This window comes from Mus caroli, chromosome 8 (genome assembly GCF_900094665.2).
Source record: "Mus caroli chromosome 8, CAROLI_EIJ_v1.1, whole genome shotgun sequence".
NCBI lineage: Eukaryota > Metazoa > Chordata > Mammalia > Rodentia > Muridae > Mus > Mus caroli.
The window spans coordinates 100,817,095-100,830,767 of NC_034577.1; the positions used below are offsets into that span (position 1 = coordinate 100,817,095).

At 48.7% G+C, this 13,673-nt stretch overlaps 1 protein-coding gene across 4 annotated transcripts; it reads right to left on the minus strand.

The window, feature by feature from the left end:
• Positions 1 to 1,549: 1,549 nt before the first annotated feature.
• Positions 1,550 to 11,947, minus strand: Atxn1l (ataxin 1 like). Of its 4 annotated transcripts, none has more exons than XM_021169262.2 (4): positions 11,798 to 11,947; positions 9,380 to 9,439; positions 9,224 to 9,282; positions 1,550 to 7,721 (listed from the first exon to the last, which is right to left on the minus strand). In XM_021169262.2, exon 4 carries the CDS (start codon positions 7,605 to 7,607, stop codon positions 5,544 to 5,546), a length of 2,064 nt encoding a protein of 687 aa, XP_021024921.1. In that variant the 5' UTR covers positions 7,608 to 7,721; positions 9,224 to 9,282; positions 9,380 to 9,439; positions 11,798 to 11,947; the 3' UTR covers positions 1,550 to 5,543. The 4 variants fall into 4 exon arrangements, with proteins under 4 accessions (XP_021024921.1, XP_029336574.1, XP_021024919.1 ...); XM_029480714.1 differs by having other exon boundaries at positions 1,550 to 7,724; XM_021169260.2 differs by lacking the exon at positions 9,380 to 9,439.
• Positions 11,948 to 13,673: the final 1,726 nt, after the last annotated feature.

A 13,673-nucleotide genomic window follows, 5' to 3' on the forward strand; every position in this document is an offset into this window, starting at 1 on the left:
TGTAAAGATTCCATCTCCAAAACAAAAACCCGCTGTCTTATTACGGTATAACTTGAGCCAGTTATTTAATTGCTGTCAAAAAAAATGCTTGTAATGCCAGTGATAAGACAGTTGATAAATCACAGGATAGCTGTGGTATACAGTAAATCAATGTGCTTGAGTGTCTCATCACCCAAGTCAGAAGCAGCGGCCATGGTTGGGATTACTTCAATGTGTGGCAGTATGCCAGAGAAAAGGACCACATGGATAAGTCAGCAGTTAGGACATCTATGGACCTAGAGATTGATTTCCCAGACTCTGAAACCCACAACAGGGGGTGCAGACCATGGTTCAGGTCGGTCCTACCATTTGCCAAGTTTACCGATGACCCGCACCATCTTTACTCCAAGTGATGCCACCCAATGGCCACCCATCAAACTGAGATAGGAAAAAGGCGCAAACACCAAAAGGAAAAGCTAGTAGTTTATATAGATCGATATATAGATATATAGATATTGATATATATTGTGTTTACATAGTCCACAAGTTAAATGCAGGTATCCATAAGAAGAGAGCATTAACAATAAAAATACAATCTGTGTAGCCAAGTACAGAGACTTAAAATGGTAAAACAGCAAAAAGGATCTCACAAAAGTACAAATATACAGTACAAATTGATTTATTTAAAACAGTTACAAAAAAGCACAACAAAATAGAGATTATCCTTAGAATTATTAATGCTTTGTTAAAGATCAGGTAGGATTAGAGGGTAAGAAATGGTATTGGGTGGGAGGAGCACCTGACTAGTTCTAAGGCTTTAGATACAATGCAGTTGATTACATATTAATTCAGCCATTACATACTGGGGATAGTGGTTGGGGGACCAGTAATTTATCTACAGGGAACTCCTACACAAACCAGATCCATCCAGACCTCCCCAGTGCCATTCTCTACTCCTTAGGACCCTAAAGCCACCTGGATGACAAAATCCCCATCCTTCCTCCACCCCATTACCTATCCATTTATCTTCCCTCCCCTAAGGTGCTATGCAAGCTGAGAGCGGTCTGCTCTCTGCAGCTGGAACATATACTGTTTTGGCTACAGGGATCCTGCGTGACTAGGAAGTGTGTAGAGTACAGCCTTATTTTAATACTTCAAGTTAGCCATGAGTACAGTCAGTCTCCTCCCCAATCCAATTGAACGAGTGCACTAGGAAGCAAGTGAGGGGTCCACCCTGCCTTCAGCAATACCAGCAGCTCACCAACCCTCACCATTTACAAGTACAAGCAAAGTCCCTGGCAGGGCTGGGGGGTGGGCATAAAACCACTGTTATCAGTTCTCTCTCTGAAGTTCCTAAGACCCCCTAACATAAAGACAGACGAAACGCTTGCAAATCTGACATTAGGTAAAGGCACATGGGCTACCGCCACACACACTGCAGGCAGGAACCCAGTCTGGGGCCATCTTTACTGCCAGGCATTTACAGTGGAATGGCTTTGGGATCACACAGACTGTTGAGTTTGCAATCTACTAGGGAAAGATCTAGGCTTAACAGGAGAACAAAGAAACCTTTAGTGTGAAAAGTGCATTTATTACTATTATTCCTGCTGAGAAGGCTCAGCAGGGCAAGCCACACCACCTCTCCCTCTGCTCCAGAAACTGTGCATAGTCTGCAGGTAAGGAGAGAATGCAGCCAACTCTAGCATTGAGGGCCAATGCCATCCTAGGCCCAGACCAGACTTTTGGTCCAAAGATGGATCCTAGAGTTTAAAAAACAACTGACAGCTGCAAAGACCCAGATGCTGATTTTATTATTGCATAATGTGGGAGACCTTTCCTACCCTGGGGAAGCTAGATGGTGAAGGCTTCCAAGCAAGGGCTCACAACATCCATCCATAGTAGAATTCAGCTCTTCAACTGTAGTGTGTAATTTTTCTGATCTAGAAAGTATAATAGCTTCAGTGTAGTTTAGTAAACTTAGTCCTAGGAAGTTATCACATCTCTAAAACATGCCCTTTGTCCTGTTCACTTCCAAGACTATGGCCTAAGCTCCCATGGCCAATTGGGTCAATCTGGTCATCTTTACCCCAATGGCTCGAGCCTTTCCCATCTTCAGCTAACACCAGTGCGACCACCCAACTCTTCAATGTTCCTGCTCAGTGCAGGGTTAAATTATGCTACCATTCTGTTCTCTTAAAATGCCTATAATACCCACTGGTAAAAATAAAATGAGACCCAACTTGAGGAGCTACTTCAGCCAAACTTCACTTTCTCAACCCCAGAACCAAGCTAGACAAAAGCACTGGGATGCTGACTCAAGCCCTAACTCAGTTTCTCTTGTTCTGAGAAGTACCATAAAGGAGAGAGAAAAGACCTGTTTGTTCTTCTCTCACGGCAGGCAAATTTTTGGAGCCTAAAGGGTCCTGAGGGCACTGAAGCCACATCCTTTCCGATTTAACAGCCCATCAGCAGCATCCCCACCTTCCCTGTTCAATATGACTGAGCTACGCAGTCATACTGGCAGAACACAGGTTAAAAATGGACAGGATGCCTGAGAGTCTACATGGCCAGACACATGAAAGACAGGGGCTATGATGAGCAACAGGCAGGACAATGAGCAGACAACAGCAGTGGCACAGCAGCACAGAGCAAACAAAGCCCATAATGTTAAGACCAAACGGAACCCTAAGTTTAGAGGGTCAGTCTAGCTCTTCTTGGGCTCCAACTGGGTATAAGCTCTCAGTGTGAGGACCCAAACCCCTCCCCTTATCCATCATCATAAGGATGAGCACCATCCTTCACCAAGTTCCCCTTCTATACTGGCATAGGTATTTCTGATAGCTTCAGAGAGCAGTTCTTTCTCCAAGTTTTGGGAGTATTCTACCATTAACTAGGACCGGGCTGGTCTTTGTCAACTGCCCAGACTCCAAAAGCTGATAGCTAACCACTGAAATGCTCACTCTAAAAGCCAGTCACATCTCCTACATCCTCAGGGTTAAGTACTGCCACAGCTCTGACAAGCATTAGCACACAGTTCTTTTCTAGGGTGCACACTTCAGGAAAGGTAGCTCTCAGCCAAATCAAGTCACATCTGCACGGTGCCACATTAAGGGAGACGCCATGTTTACAAACAGGGATAAAGAAAGGAAGCAGAGCACAGAGGTCAGCGCTGGCCCAATCTGTCAAGGCCCTCAACAACTGTTTTCCAAGGATTCCACTACAAGCAGCCCAAGCAGTGAGTGATTTGACTGCGAGCCAATCACGTCTGCCCCATGAGGAAGACGTAGCTCAGTGGTACCCTGGGTAGACACGTCTGTAGCATCTACAGTGCACGTCAGGAAATTCCGTGATGAACTTTCTGAGGAAGGGAGCCTTGTGAGAAACCCACACATGCAAGTAACACCTAGGAATGAGTTGTTCACGAAACAGTCAGGAGATGAGGCCATCTCCTATGGCTCTCATCTGAGAGAATTCCTCAAGACTCAACCCCACAGGCCCCCGCTGTAGGAAACAAGCCAGAGAAGCAGCAGAGAAATGGGGGCAACACAAGGAAAGGATGTGATCTCCAATGCAGCACAAGGTCGGTGGTTGATTCTGACAGAAAGCAGAGACTTCAGTACTTGTGGTCAGGCTAAGCAGCTTCCTTTGAACGCCCCCCTAAAAGCTCGCTGACCAGGTATCTGCTCTCAAGGTATCAAACAGAATGTAGGACTTATAGCAAACTAGCCAATTTCTTGTCACTCTGTTCCCAGAGAGAACAACCTTTAGCACCTGAACACGAAGAATGGCTCCATCCTCAGAACGCCCCTCCCCAGGAGGTAGGTGAGATTATTTATCCCCATTTGGCAGCTGGGGAGGAAGTGAAAGAGATATCACAAGACTCGCCTTAAGTTTTGCTCATACTTCAGAAGTGTAGGACTCCTGGTGACAGGCCAGGTCTATCTATGAAGGAAATGCCACACTCATTCCCTGGGAGAAGTCTAACTACATAGCTGGGTGGACAATACCCTGAGTTGCCTTCAAGAGTCTAAAGAACCCCTCCCCACCCCATCCCAAAAAACCTTCACAAAAAAATTACTCAACCACTTTAAAGTTGGTAGGGGTGGGGGAGCCTAAATCCTAATACCCAATGGAATCCTACAGTCCACGCTGACACTACTATGGGCTGTAGGGAAATGTGGGAATAAGACAGATGGTAGCAAATACAACCAAGATAGAAAATACTTTCTAGAAGAATCCGCCAGCATACAAGGACACATCTGCTAAGATGTTACAAAGACTATTCCTAGACCTTCAGAGCTGATACTGGGAGGGTGCATCTTAGGCCGGAATGCTGAGCGGCAATGGATTGCAGTGGGAGGAAGCCGAGTAGGTCCACTGCAGTGGGAATGCCCAGCCTAGGGCTCGGTTTCTTTCTGGTTTCTCCACTATATTGCTGCCGGTGGAAGAGGACATGATTTTGAATTTCTAAATATAAAAATTATAGCTGATAGGGAAACCAGGGACCCTTTTACACCAAAAACTAGAGGTCTTAGTGGAAAAAGGCAGTGCAGCTACACATGAGGCCCAGGTCAAGACACCATGCAGAGGTCAGGCAGCAGAAGGGTAGGGGCAGTGCAGGCACTAAGGCACAACATAGACAGACAATGGAGGAGTGTAGGTGCCTAGGGGAAAGGGCCCTCCAGGTCTTTCTGAAGTTACTACTACAGACTGAATGACTATCAAAGCGGGCCTGACAGGCTGGGTGGGAGTTTAGGTTAGTGGCCTTTCAAAAGCTTTGCCTAAGTCCCAACATCTATCAGTCAAATCTTTTCTCCACAGTCCCGACTGGGCTCCTGGCAAGGCAGTCCTTCACTCTCAAACCTGAAGGGGCTTCTCTCTCTCTCTCTCTCCTGGCCCTAAAATGCTAGACAGCCTTATAGCGGAATGGTGAGGTGAGATGGGAACGGGCAGAAGCAAAGGACCAAGCATAGTCCCGTAGATCATAGTGCTCCCCAACCCCAAACCCCACCATAAACATCTGTAACAAAATCACCCTTTAAAGTGCACATCTCTCACAAGAAGAGTTCTGGGTGGGAACCCTCTTATTTTCAACCATTGGGCCTCCTGCCCTCCCACCACAAAGGACGGGAGGGAGACAGGAAAAAAGAAAGAAAACAGTTTTACTGCTACTATAAGCTGTGATCATCATATTTGGCTCTTTCTTTGCTTCCTCCCTCTGCCACCTGCTCCCAAAGCCTGTACTTTCCCTTGTAGGAGCCAGGGATGAGTAGGAAAAAACAGGGAGGCCCTGATTTTGGAATGTGTCTTATCCTATGTGCACTCCTACCCTTTCTTGCTCCAAGCCTGCAAGTCCCCATCTCAGCACCCTCTAAAGGTGTCCTGAGAGGGTGCCATGGGGTCACAAGCAACACACCCTGCTTTGGGAGGCTGTCTTAATGCCTGTTTCCCCCAAATCTCACTGCCAAGAGAGCCACCCTCTGCTTGGCATGTGCAAATCCTCTCGATGCTCACAGAGGCTCACCTCTGGGGAGAAAGCCCCAGTCCTGGGTTGGGAAAGAGGTTCATTTTCCTGCATTGGAACGCCCTTCGATGGACAGCTTTACCTCCTGTGGAATGAAAGAGGGACGGAGCAGTGCAGCCCGTGCCTCCTCCCCTTGCATGCTGTATCTTTGGAAGCTTGGGGCTGGCCAGCAGGCCTGAGCACCAGGCTCAGGCTGGGAGGGCTCTCCCACCCGGGAACCCTCTCCTGAAGGCTGGTTCTTCCCCTCGCTGTCACATAGGTCTCTGGGCCCCAAGACCGTCCTCTCAGGCCTTTCTCGGGGTGTACCCAGCTGCCCTGGGGGAGCACAGCTGGCCTGAGAAACTGAGTTACTGTTCAAGCTCTGTAAACTGATAGAGATGCAGACATCTCCCACCTGTAGCCGATGGCAGGGCAGAGAGAAGAGTTGTGCAGTCCGCCCAGGGCTGCAGGAGGACCAACCCTGGCCATATACAAAAAAGGGGTGCTCAGGGGGCACCTCAATGCTCACTTTGCTCTGCTGTTCACCAACCACGAAATGCAGCATAACAAATCCAGGCCACTGGCTCTCCTGAATATCCACAACTGTGCTAGAGTCAATTTTCAGCCCCCCACTCACTTCCGCACTGCGCACAAAATCCTGGGTCTGGAGGTCCTCTACCCGCTTCAGCTCCCCTGTAGCCAGCTGAATGATGGCGCCTTTCATGAAATGGGAGGGCAGGTGGGAGGAGGTAACGGGAGGTGGCGTTGGCTCCTTGTCTGGGAAGGTGGCTCTGGCCTGCAGGTCCAGACTTGATGCCACCAGGATCTCTGAGCCCACAGGCAGCAGGCTAGGGTCAGTTCCAGTGGGCACCAGGTTGCCATTGGCTACAACCATTGCTTTGGGTAAAGGTCTGTGTTTTACTGGTTCCTGATGGGACTGCGGGTAGAACACACGGGCCTGACTTTTCTCCACCAGTTCTGTAGGATTCCTGGCAGACCCTCGTCCCTCACCCTGATGGTCAAGGTTATGATGGGATAGGTTAAGAGGGCTGGGCTCATCTTTCCTCTGAGCTGCCACCACACGATAGTCCTGAGAAGCTAAAGCGCCAACTACCCGCTGGACCTCTAGGTCGGTGTCTGGGGTCCCTCGATGTGCTGGCGCCGCCACCTCCACTCTCGGAGTCTGAGAACCTGAAAACAACTGTCCATCTGCCACGCATTCCACCACCGGCACCAGTCCTTGGCTTTCACCCTTGCTGTTGGCAGAGTCAAGGGCTTCACTTTCACGTCTTACATTTCGCTCTCGTTGTCTCTGTCCATTGGCAGCAGCTGCTTCCAGAGCAGACTGGCCCTCCTGAGGAGTAAGAATGGGGCTGGCACCTGCTGTTGAAGTTTCATGCAAGGTATATCCAGCAGGTAGCCTAGACATCTGATAATAAATGGGCATCCGGCCTGGAGCAAGATCCAGTGGTTGAGTATTCGAGTGCTGTGGCAACTGGCCGGGCGGGGAGGTGGCAGCGGAGGACTTGTTAAACGACTGAGCTGGGGATGCGGCCTGTGGAGGAGGAGTAGCTTCTTCTGCGAGGAGAGAGGCATATGGCACAAAGTGTGGAAGGTGAGTGGTGGCAAGGTTGGCAGAAGGAGACAGGAGAGGACTGGGTAGGAAGTTAGGTGGCACAGCATAAGGAAGGCTGTATGGAGACCCAATAAACTGCAGTGAGGTGGATGGGAGCTGAGCATAGTGGACTGGGGGATAGTGGATTCCCGGATGTTGAATCAGTGAAGACGCTACATTAAATGTGGGGGGTAAGGGGCTCATGTTCACAACAGATGGGAGGCCAGTTGGTGAGAAGGTGGCAGGTGGCACAGCCACCTTGTACAGCATGCCATACTGATCTACTGTCAGGCCAGTGATGGCCTCAGTTCCATCACCCCCGAGGCTGACTCTGGCTCCCGTCTGGCTCTGCCCAGCCACCACAACCCCTCGGGACCATTCAGAAGCATCACTGGAGGGTGTGTGGTTTGTGGAGCAGCTGGTAGTTCTCCCCATATCCTCGCTGGTCACAGGGAGGTCTCGTTTCTTTGGTGGAAGGCATTCCTGACTCCGCTCATGAACAGGTTTCATATTGCTCTGTGTTCCCGGAGCCTGGATGGAGTTTACGTGCTCCTTCGGGCATCAGAAGTGACTTCTCTGTGGTTTCCCTGCACCCCGCTCTGCTGCTGGCTGTGGTGCCCACATCTGCTAGGGAATAAACCAGAGGCAGAGAAGAGTAACCTAGGGAATCAAGTCAAACAAAGTATGAAGCCTTACACCCAGGAACAAAGACCTAAGGAGAGCAGCACACAACTGAGAGGAGAGAGGAGAGAGGACGAGGCTGCCTGTTCACCTGTCAGCCCACCACAGTAAGACAAGAGGCAGGAAAACCAGGAAGAGCTACAAGGATGCACAGCCAAGAAACCTAAGTGAGCCCAGGGCTGAAGCATCTCTTCCTGACCACCTGCAGGTTAGTCATGCTTTTCCTGAGGCCCTTCCCTCTTTCTCAGTCTCCTCCCTGGAGCATAGCTGGGAGCGTGCGTCTTTGCTGCAGACCCTTTCCTAAATGTCTCCTTCTGCTATCAAAGTCTAGCATGCCATCTTCTTTCCCTGAATGTATGATCTCATTCGTGCTTCCTTTCCCCAGCTTAATTTGGGTTATGACTTCACCTGCTCCATCCAGCCTAAGACTGGCTGAATTCATGTTACTAAGTGCTGAGGTTTGTAAACCTTGCTCCCTAAGCATATTATAAATTGGAGTGTTTTTGTTGTTGTTCCAGGAAACTTGACATTCCAGCTTTGACCCCATGAGAAGAGTGACTGTGGTAGTTTGCTCTAGAGCTTGCTTCTCCTCCACCCTCTCTGACCTCTAGTCTAAAAGACTTCTTTCTTCTCACTGATCACCTTCCATTTGCCTTCTTTGTTCTTGTTTCTTCTGCCAGTGCCTCCCTCCCTGTCCAGTGTGGCTCTGCTCTGGGTATTAAGTCACACAATTCTATTCCCTGTCTCCATACTTGGACATTTACTTCTCTCCCTTCCTTAGTGTCACTTTCTATACCTCTCCTTTTTTCCTTTTTTTTTTTTTTTTTGGTTTTTCCAGACAGGGTTTTTCTGTGTAGCCCTGGCCGTCCTGGAACTGTCACTCTAGAAATCAGGCTGGCTTCAAATGTAGACATCCTCCTGCCTCTGCCTCCCAAGTGCTGGGATCAATGGCATGTGCTAACACACCCAGCTTCTATAATCACTTTTTTGTTGTTTGTTTATTTCGAGACAGGGTTTCTCTGTGTAGCCCTGGCTGGCCTCAAATTCAGAAATCTGCCTGCTTTTGCCTCCCAAGTGCTGGGATCAAAGGTGTGAGCCACCACTGCCCAGCTCTGTAATCACTTTTATCCACTGTTCTTTTTAGAACCCCGATGATAGTGCATGCACATAGTCCCGGCACTTGGGAGAAGAGTTTAGAAGTTTGAGGTCACCCTTAGTGAGACAATGAATTAGAGGCCAGCCTGGGCTACATGAGAACCTGGTTTTTTTTTGGTGGTGGTGGTTAAAAAAATTAGAAAGCATCTTTTTTGTATGAACACTTCAATGCATATGAACTTTGGCAATAATTTTTCCAATCAGAATGAATTCTGTTTTTCCACTGTCACGTGCCAGGGTTTTTTGTTTTGTTTTTTCCTGAAACAAGGCCTCCACAGTGCCTCTATTACCTGTGCGTCTGGTGGGGCTGAGCAGCTGCAGTACGAGTCTTCCCCTCTGGTTTGGGAGCCTAGAAAACACAAAGCTGATGTCATCTGGAGGCAGAGCTCTCACCTTCCCCGGGGCCATCCTGAAAGTCAATTCCAAAGCCACCAAAAACCACTGACCTCCCTAAGTTCTTGCTTCATTCTCACCCCAGTGGTAACAGCACCCCAGTGCCCAGGAAACTGAAGGGAAAAAAAAAAAAAACAATCCAGGGCTAATGAGATGGCTCAGTAGGTAAATGCACTTGCTGCCCAGACCTGTTCCCTTCCCGGGACCTAAGCTGCAGGGACTCCTAAAAGCTGGCCTCTGGCCTTCACACACAAGACCAAAACAACAACAAAACAAAACAAAAAACAAAAATGAAAAAAAAAATCTTTATGCTTTCATTTTTGTAAGACATCCCTGGAAAGAAATTTCTATGTGTTGATTTCAGTGGTTTCTTTACCACCCTGTTCTTCATTCTCTACCCCACTCCCCAATGAGCCAATGAGCAAGCTCATTTCCAGTCCAAGTTTTGCTTAAATGCACAAATAAAGATGAGAGACTTCATACTGCCTGCATGTGAGCAATGAGAAGCTGGGAGTTTCTGCTTTATTAGTGGCCCATGAACACACAGATGTAGAGATTATTTAAATAAGAAAGCTGTCACTAGAGGAAAAGGAACAATTATTTATGTTTCTGGGGCAGAGAAAGAGGTCAAGGGGGAGTTACTCAAAGTGAAAGCTATATTAACAGATTTTCTGAGTAAAAGTAAAAGGGCTCCTGTGTGTGTGTGTGTGTGTATGTGCTCGCGCACACACACACACACACACACACACAATTTTATACATGACAACTTCACACTAAGTACTGAATGAAATGTGAAAGAAAATGAAAACGCCATTTTGATTCTATGAAGCTAACAAAGGGGAACAAAACTATTACTAAGCTACCAATATCTGAATCCACACTTGCCAGAAACATCAATAATTAAAGAACATGGCCTTTCAAGGCTCCGGATGCAGCTCAGTTGGTAAAGTGCCTGCCTAGCAAGCATCCAGCCCGAGGTTAGATCTCCAGCACCTCACAGATTGGAAATGGGGGTGGACACTTTGTAATCTTACTACCTTTGAGGTAGAAAGAAGAGGATCCTGAGTTCAAGGTACTCACCAGCTACATTCGATTATATAGCAAGTCAGAAGTCAGCCTGAGCTCCATAAGACCCTCTCAAAAGAAACCAAAACCGCCGGGCGTGGTGGCGCACGCCTTTAATCCCAGCAGTCGGGAGGCAGAGGCAGGCGGATTTCTGAGTTCGAGGCCAGCCTGGTCTACAAAGTGAGTTCCAGGACAGCCAGGGCTATACAGAGAAACCCTGTCTNGCCTGGTCTACAAAGTGAGTTCCAGGACAGCCAGGGCTATACAGAGAAACCCTGTCTCGAAAAACCAAAAAAAAAAAAAAAAAAAAAAAAAGAAACCAAAACCAAAAACAAAACCGGGGCCAACGAAGTCTTAACAACTGAATTACCAGTATTGACTAGTACCGAGGAACCTGTTCTGTCAAAGTCAGAATATTGCAAGCTCGATCCAACTGAAGGCAACGTTTACTTAACATAGGCATGGTTCAAGGGTACACGAAAGATGGAAATGTGGAAAAACAGATTCCTAATGCCACAAATAAATCACAAAGTGGATACAAGTCACGCACTCATTCTTCATCAAAAGTTTAATTGAAAGCACTCAGCTTTCTTTCATTTTCTTAATCCCCCAAAATGATGCTTGCCCTCTGTAGCTTAAAAAAAAAAGCTAAGGAAAATCCGTCTATGGGTCACCGAGGAGTTAGCAAACACAAAATAATGAAAGGACGGAAAGAGGCAAAAAGAAAGCTCAGCCTGCCCACCAGGTTTCCACAAGGCAAAACACTTGAAATTCTGAAACCCGGGTGTGGGTGTAGGATGCAGCTTTGGAGAATTTCTCATGGGAAATGACACAACTTGTGGCCCAAACTGAGCTAAGGGGCAACGGAACCATTCCAGAGACCTGCCAACCTAGCTGAGAAGGGAATGGAATCAAGAGACTGCACACCGAGGGGGACCCAAATTCACTAAGGGAGAGGTGCGCCCCACAAAAAGGGAGCAGCCTGGGAGAATCACCAGGGATGATGGCTTTTGATGATCCTTGTTCCGACAGGGGTACAGGCCTGAACTAGGGGATTCTACGTTTAGGGAGTCGGGGTGGGGGGTCGGACGTGGAGGTGAGGCCAGGCCCCGCTGGCGACGCTTCCTTGTTTGGGGCCCCTTCCCGCCCTGAGAACTCGGACATCCTGGCCCGCGGGGACAACCCCGTCGGGGCATCAGGGCCTGAGGCCACCTTCTGGGCCAGGCGGGAAAGCAGCATCTAGAGGGCTAGGCACGGCCTCTTTCGCTCGCTCTGCCCGCTGTTTAGGGGGCCCGCGGCCGGGGTGAGGCAACGGGCTTCTAGGGGGGCCCTTCCACTAGAGCTCCGAACCCAGGCCTGCTTGGCCTCAGGCCAACCCAGCGGCCACCGCTCTAGGCGTCACTCACCGGCCCATCTCACGGAGCTCCCAGGACTCCTCCCGCTCGTCCCGGAGCCGCCGCCACCGCGGCCGCCGCCATCCCCGGCCCCGGAGCCGCCCCACACCCAGCGGGCACCCCCCCAAGCCGGGCGCCCGGAGATGGCGTTGAGCGCATCCCACCCCTCCCCCGACGCGGAGAGATGACGTCACCCTGGCCTGGGAGCGCCGCCTACTTACAGAGGAGGAAACTGGCCGCCTGCCCATCGTGCCCAGCGCCCCCCTTTGGTGGGAAAATGAACGCCTGTCCCACTGAATGGATCCAGGGAGTAGGTGATGTTTCCTTAAAAAGCTCCCAGACCTGGGTTCCCTGGAGAAGTTTTCACAAGCTGTCACTAGAAGTCCAGAGAGTGGAGATCCCTGGGGAACCCTGTTTAGGATGCCCCAGAATTTACTGGAATGGAAAGATGGAAGGGTCATTGTAGGGTCAGGGTGAGAGAGAGCTGGACCCAGACCTTTTCAAGGGTCAAGAGCCTTGTAAAGTTAGAAATAGCCTGAGGCAGCCCCCCCCCCCAAAAAAAAAAAGTGTGCCTGTGCAGGACCTAGAGAAAGATGAAAAAGTACTGAAGACCTGGGAGTGGGTGGGCAATAAGGACGGGATTCTTAGTAGAGTGGAAAGCAGGTTGGCTTAGTGAATACAGGGCTTGGCTACTGGTTTGAAATATTGTCACCCATTAATGCCAGTTCATACTAAATACTTGAATGAAAGTTTGATTGGCTTAAGCAGAAGCAAAAATGAACGGCTGATTTGGGTTGCTGATTGGAGGGGGGAGGATTTTTTAACCGTCCTGCCTCTATCTCTCAAGTTGATGGTATCACAGGCGCATCCGTTGCTTTTCTGTTGCTGGGATAAGACATGACCAAGGCAACTGCCAGAAGGATTTGAGTTTGCGGTTCCATTTGAGAGGGTTAGGAGTCCATTGTGGTGGGAAAGCTTGGCAGGGAGCAGCAGCCATAGAGACTGGAGCAGAGAGGAGGGGTCACATCTAGAACTTAGAAGCACAAAGCAAAGAGACTGAACTGGGAATTGCCTGTGGCTCTGAGCCTCAAAGCCAGGTCCCTAGTGACATAGGGACTCTAACAAGGCCATACATACCTTAATAGTGCCACTAACTGGCCACCAAGAGTCAAACATCTAAGCCTATATCGAAGTTTCTCATTCAAACCACCACAGCAGGCAAGCCCCACATTTGGCCAATATTTGGTCTTGTGTTCAGATTACATCTATACTGAAAAAGTGATTATGCATGTTTTATATAAAAGAGAGAGAGAGAGAGAGAGAGAGAGAGAGAGAGAGAGAGAGAGAGAGAGAGAACAGAAGCAAAGCTGGAGGGGGAGTTGTAAAGACGAGACGATACTGAATGGGTTTCTTTTCCCCTTCTCGGTGGCTGTTCAATAAAGAAATAGCTATTGTGTTTGTTGTGTTTAAAGTTCCAGTGACTTGGGAATGTAGCTTAGTCCACTGCTTGCCAGCATTCATGAAGCCATGGGTTTGTTCTCCAGCACAGAATACAGTGGGACATGCTGGGGCACGACTGTAATCCTAGCACTCTAGTGAAAGAGATAAAGAGGGTCAGGAGTTCAAGGTCAACCAGCTGGCACTACTGGAGACTCTGACACCAAAACAATCAAACAACAACAACAACAACACACACACACACATTCATTTAACACTCATGCACGCAAAGTACAAATACTAGCTGAAGAAGCTGATGTCTGGTCTTTAGTGTGTGTTGTCTGACCTTCTTCTTCTTTTTCTTCTTCTTCTTCTTCTTCTTCTTCTTCTTCTTCTTCTTCTTCTTCTTCTTCTTCTTCTTCTTCTTCTTCTTCTTCTTCTTCTTCTCCTT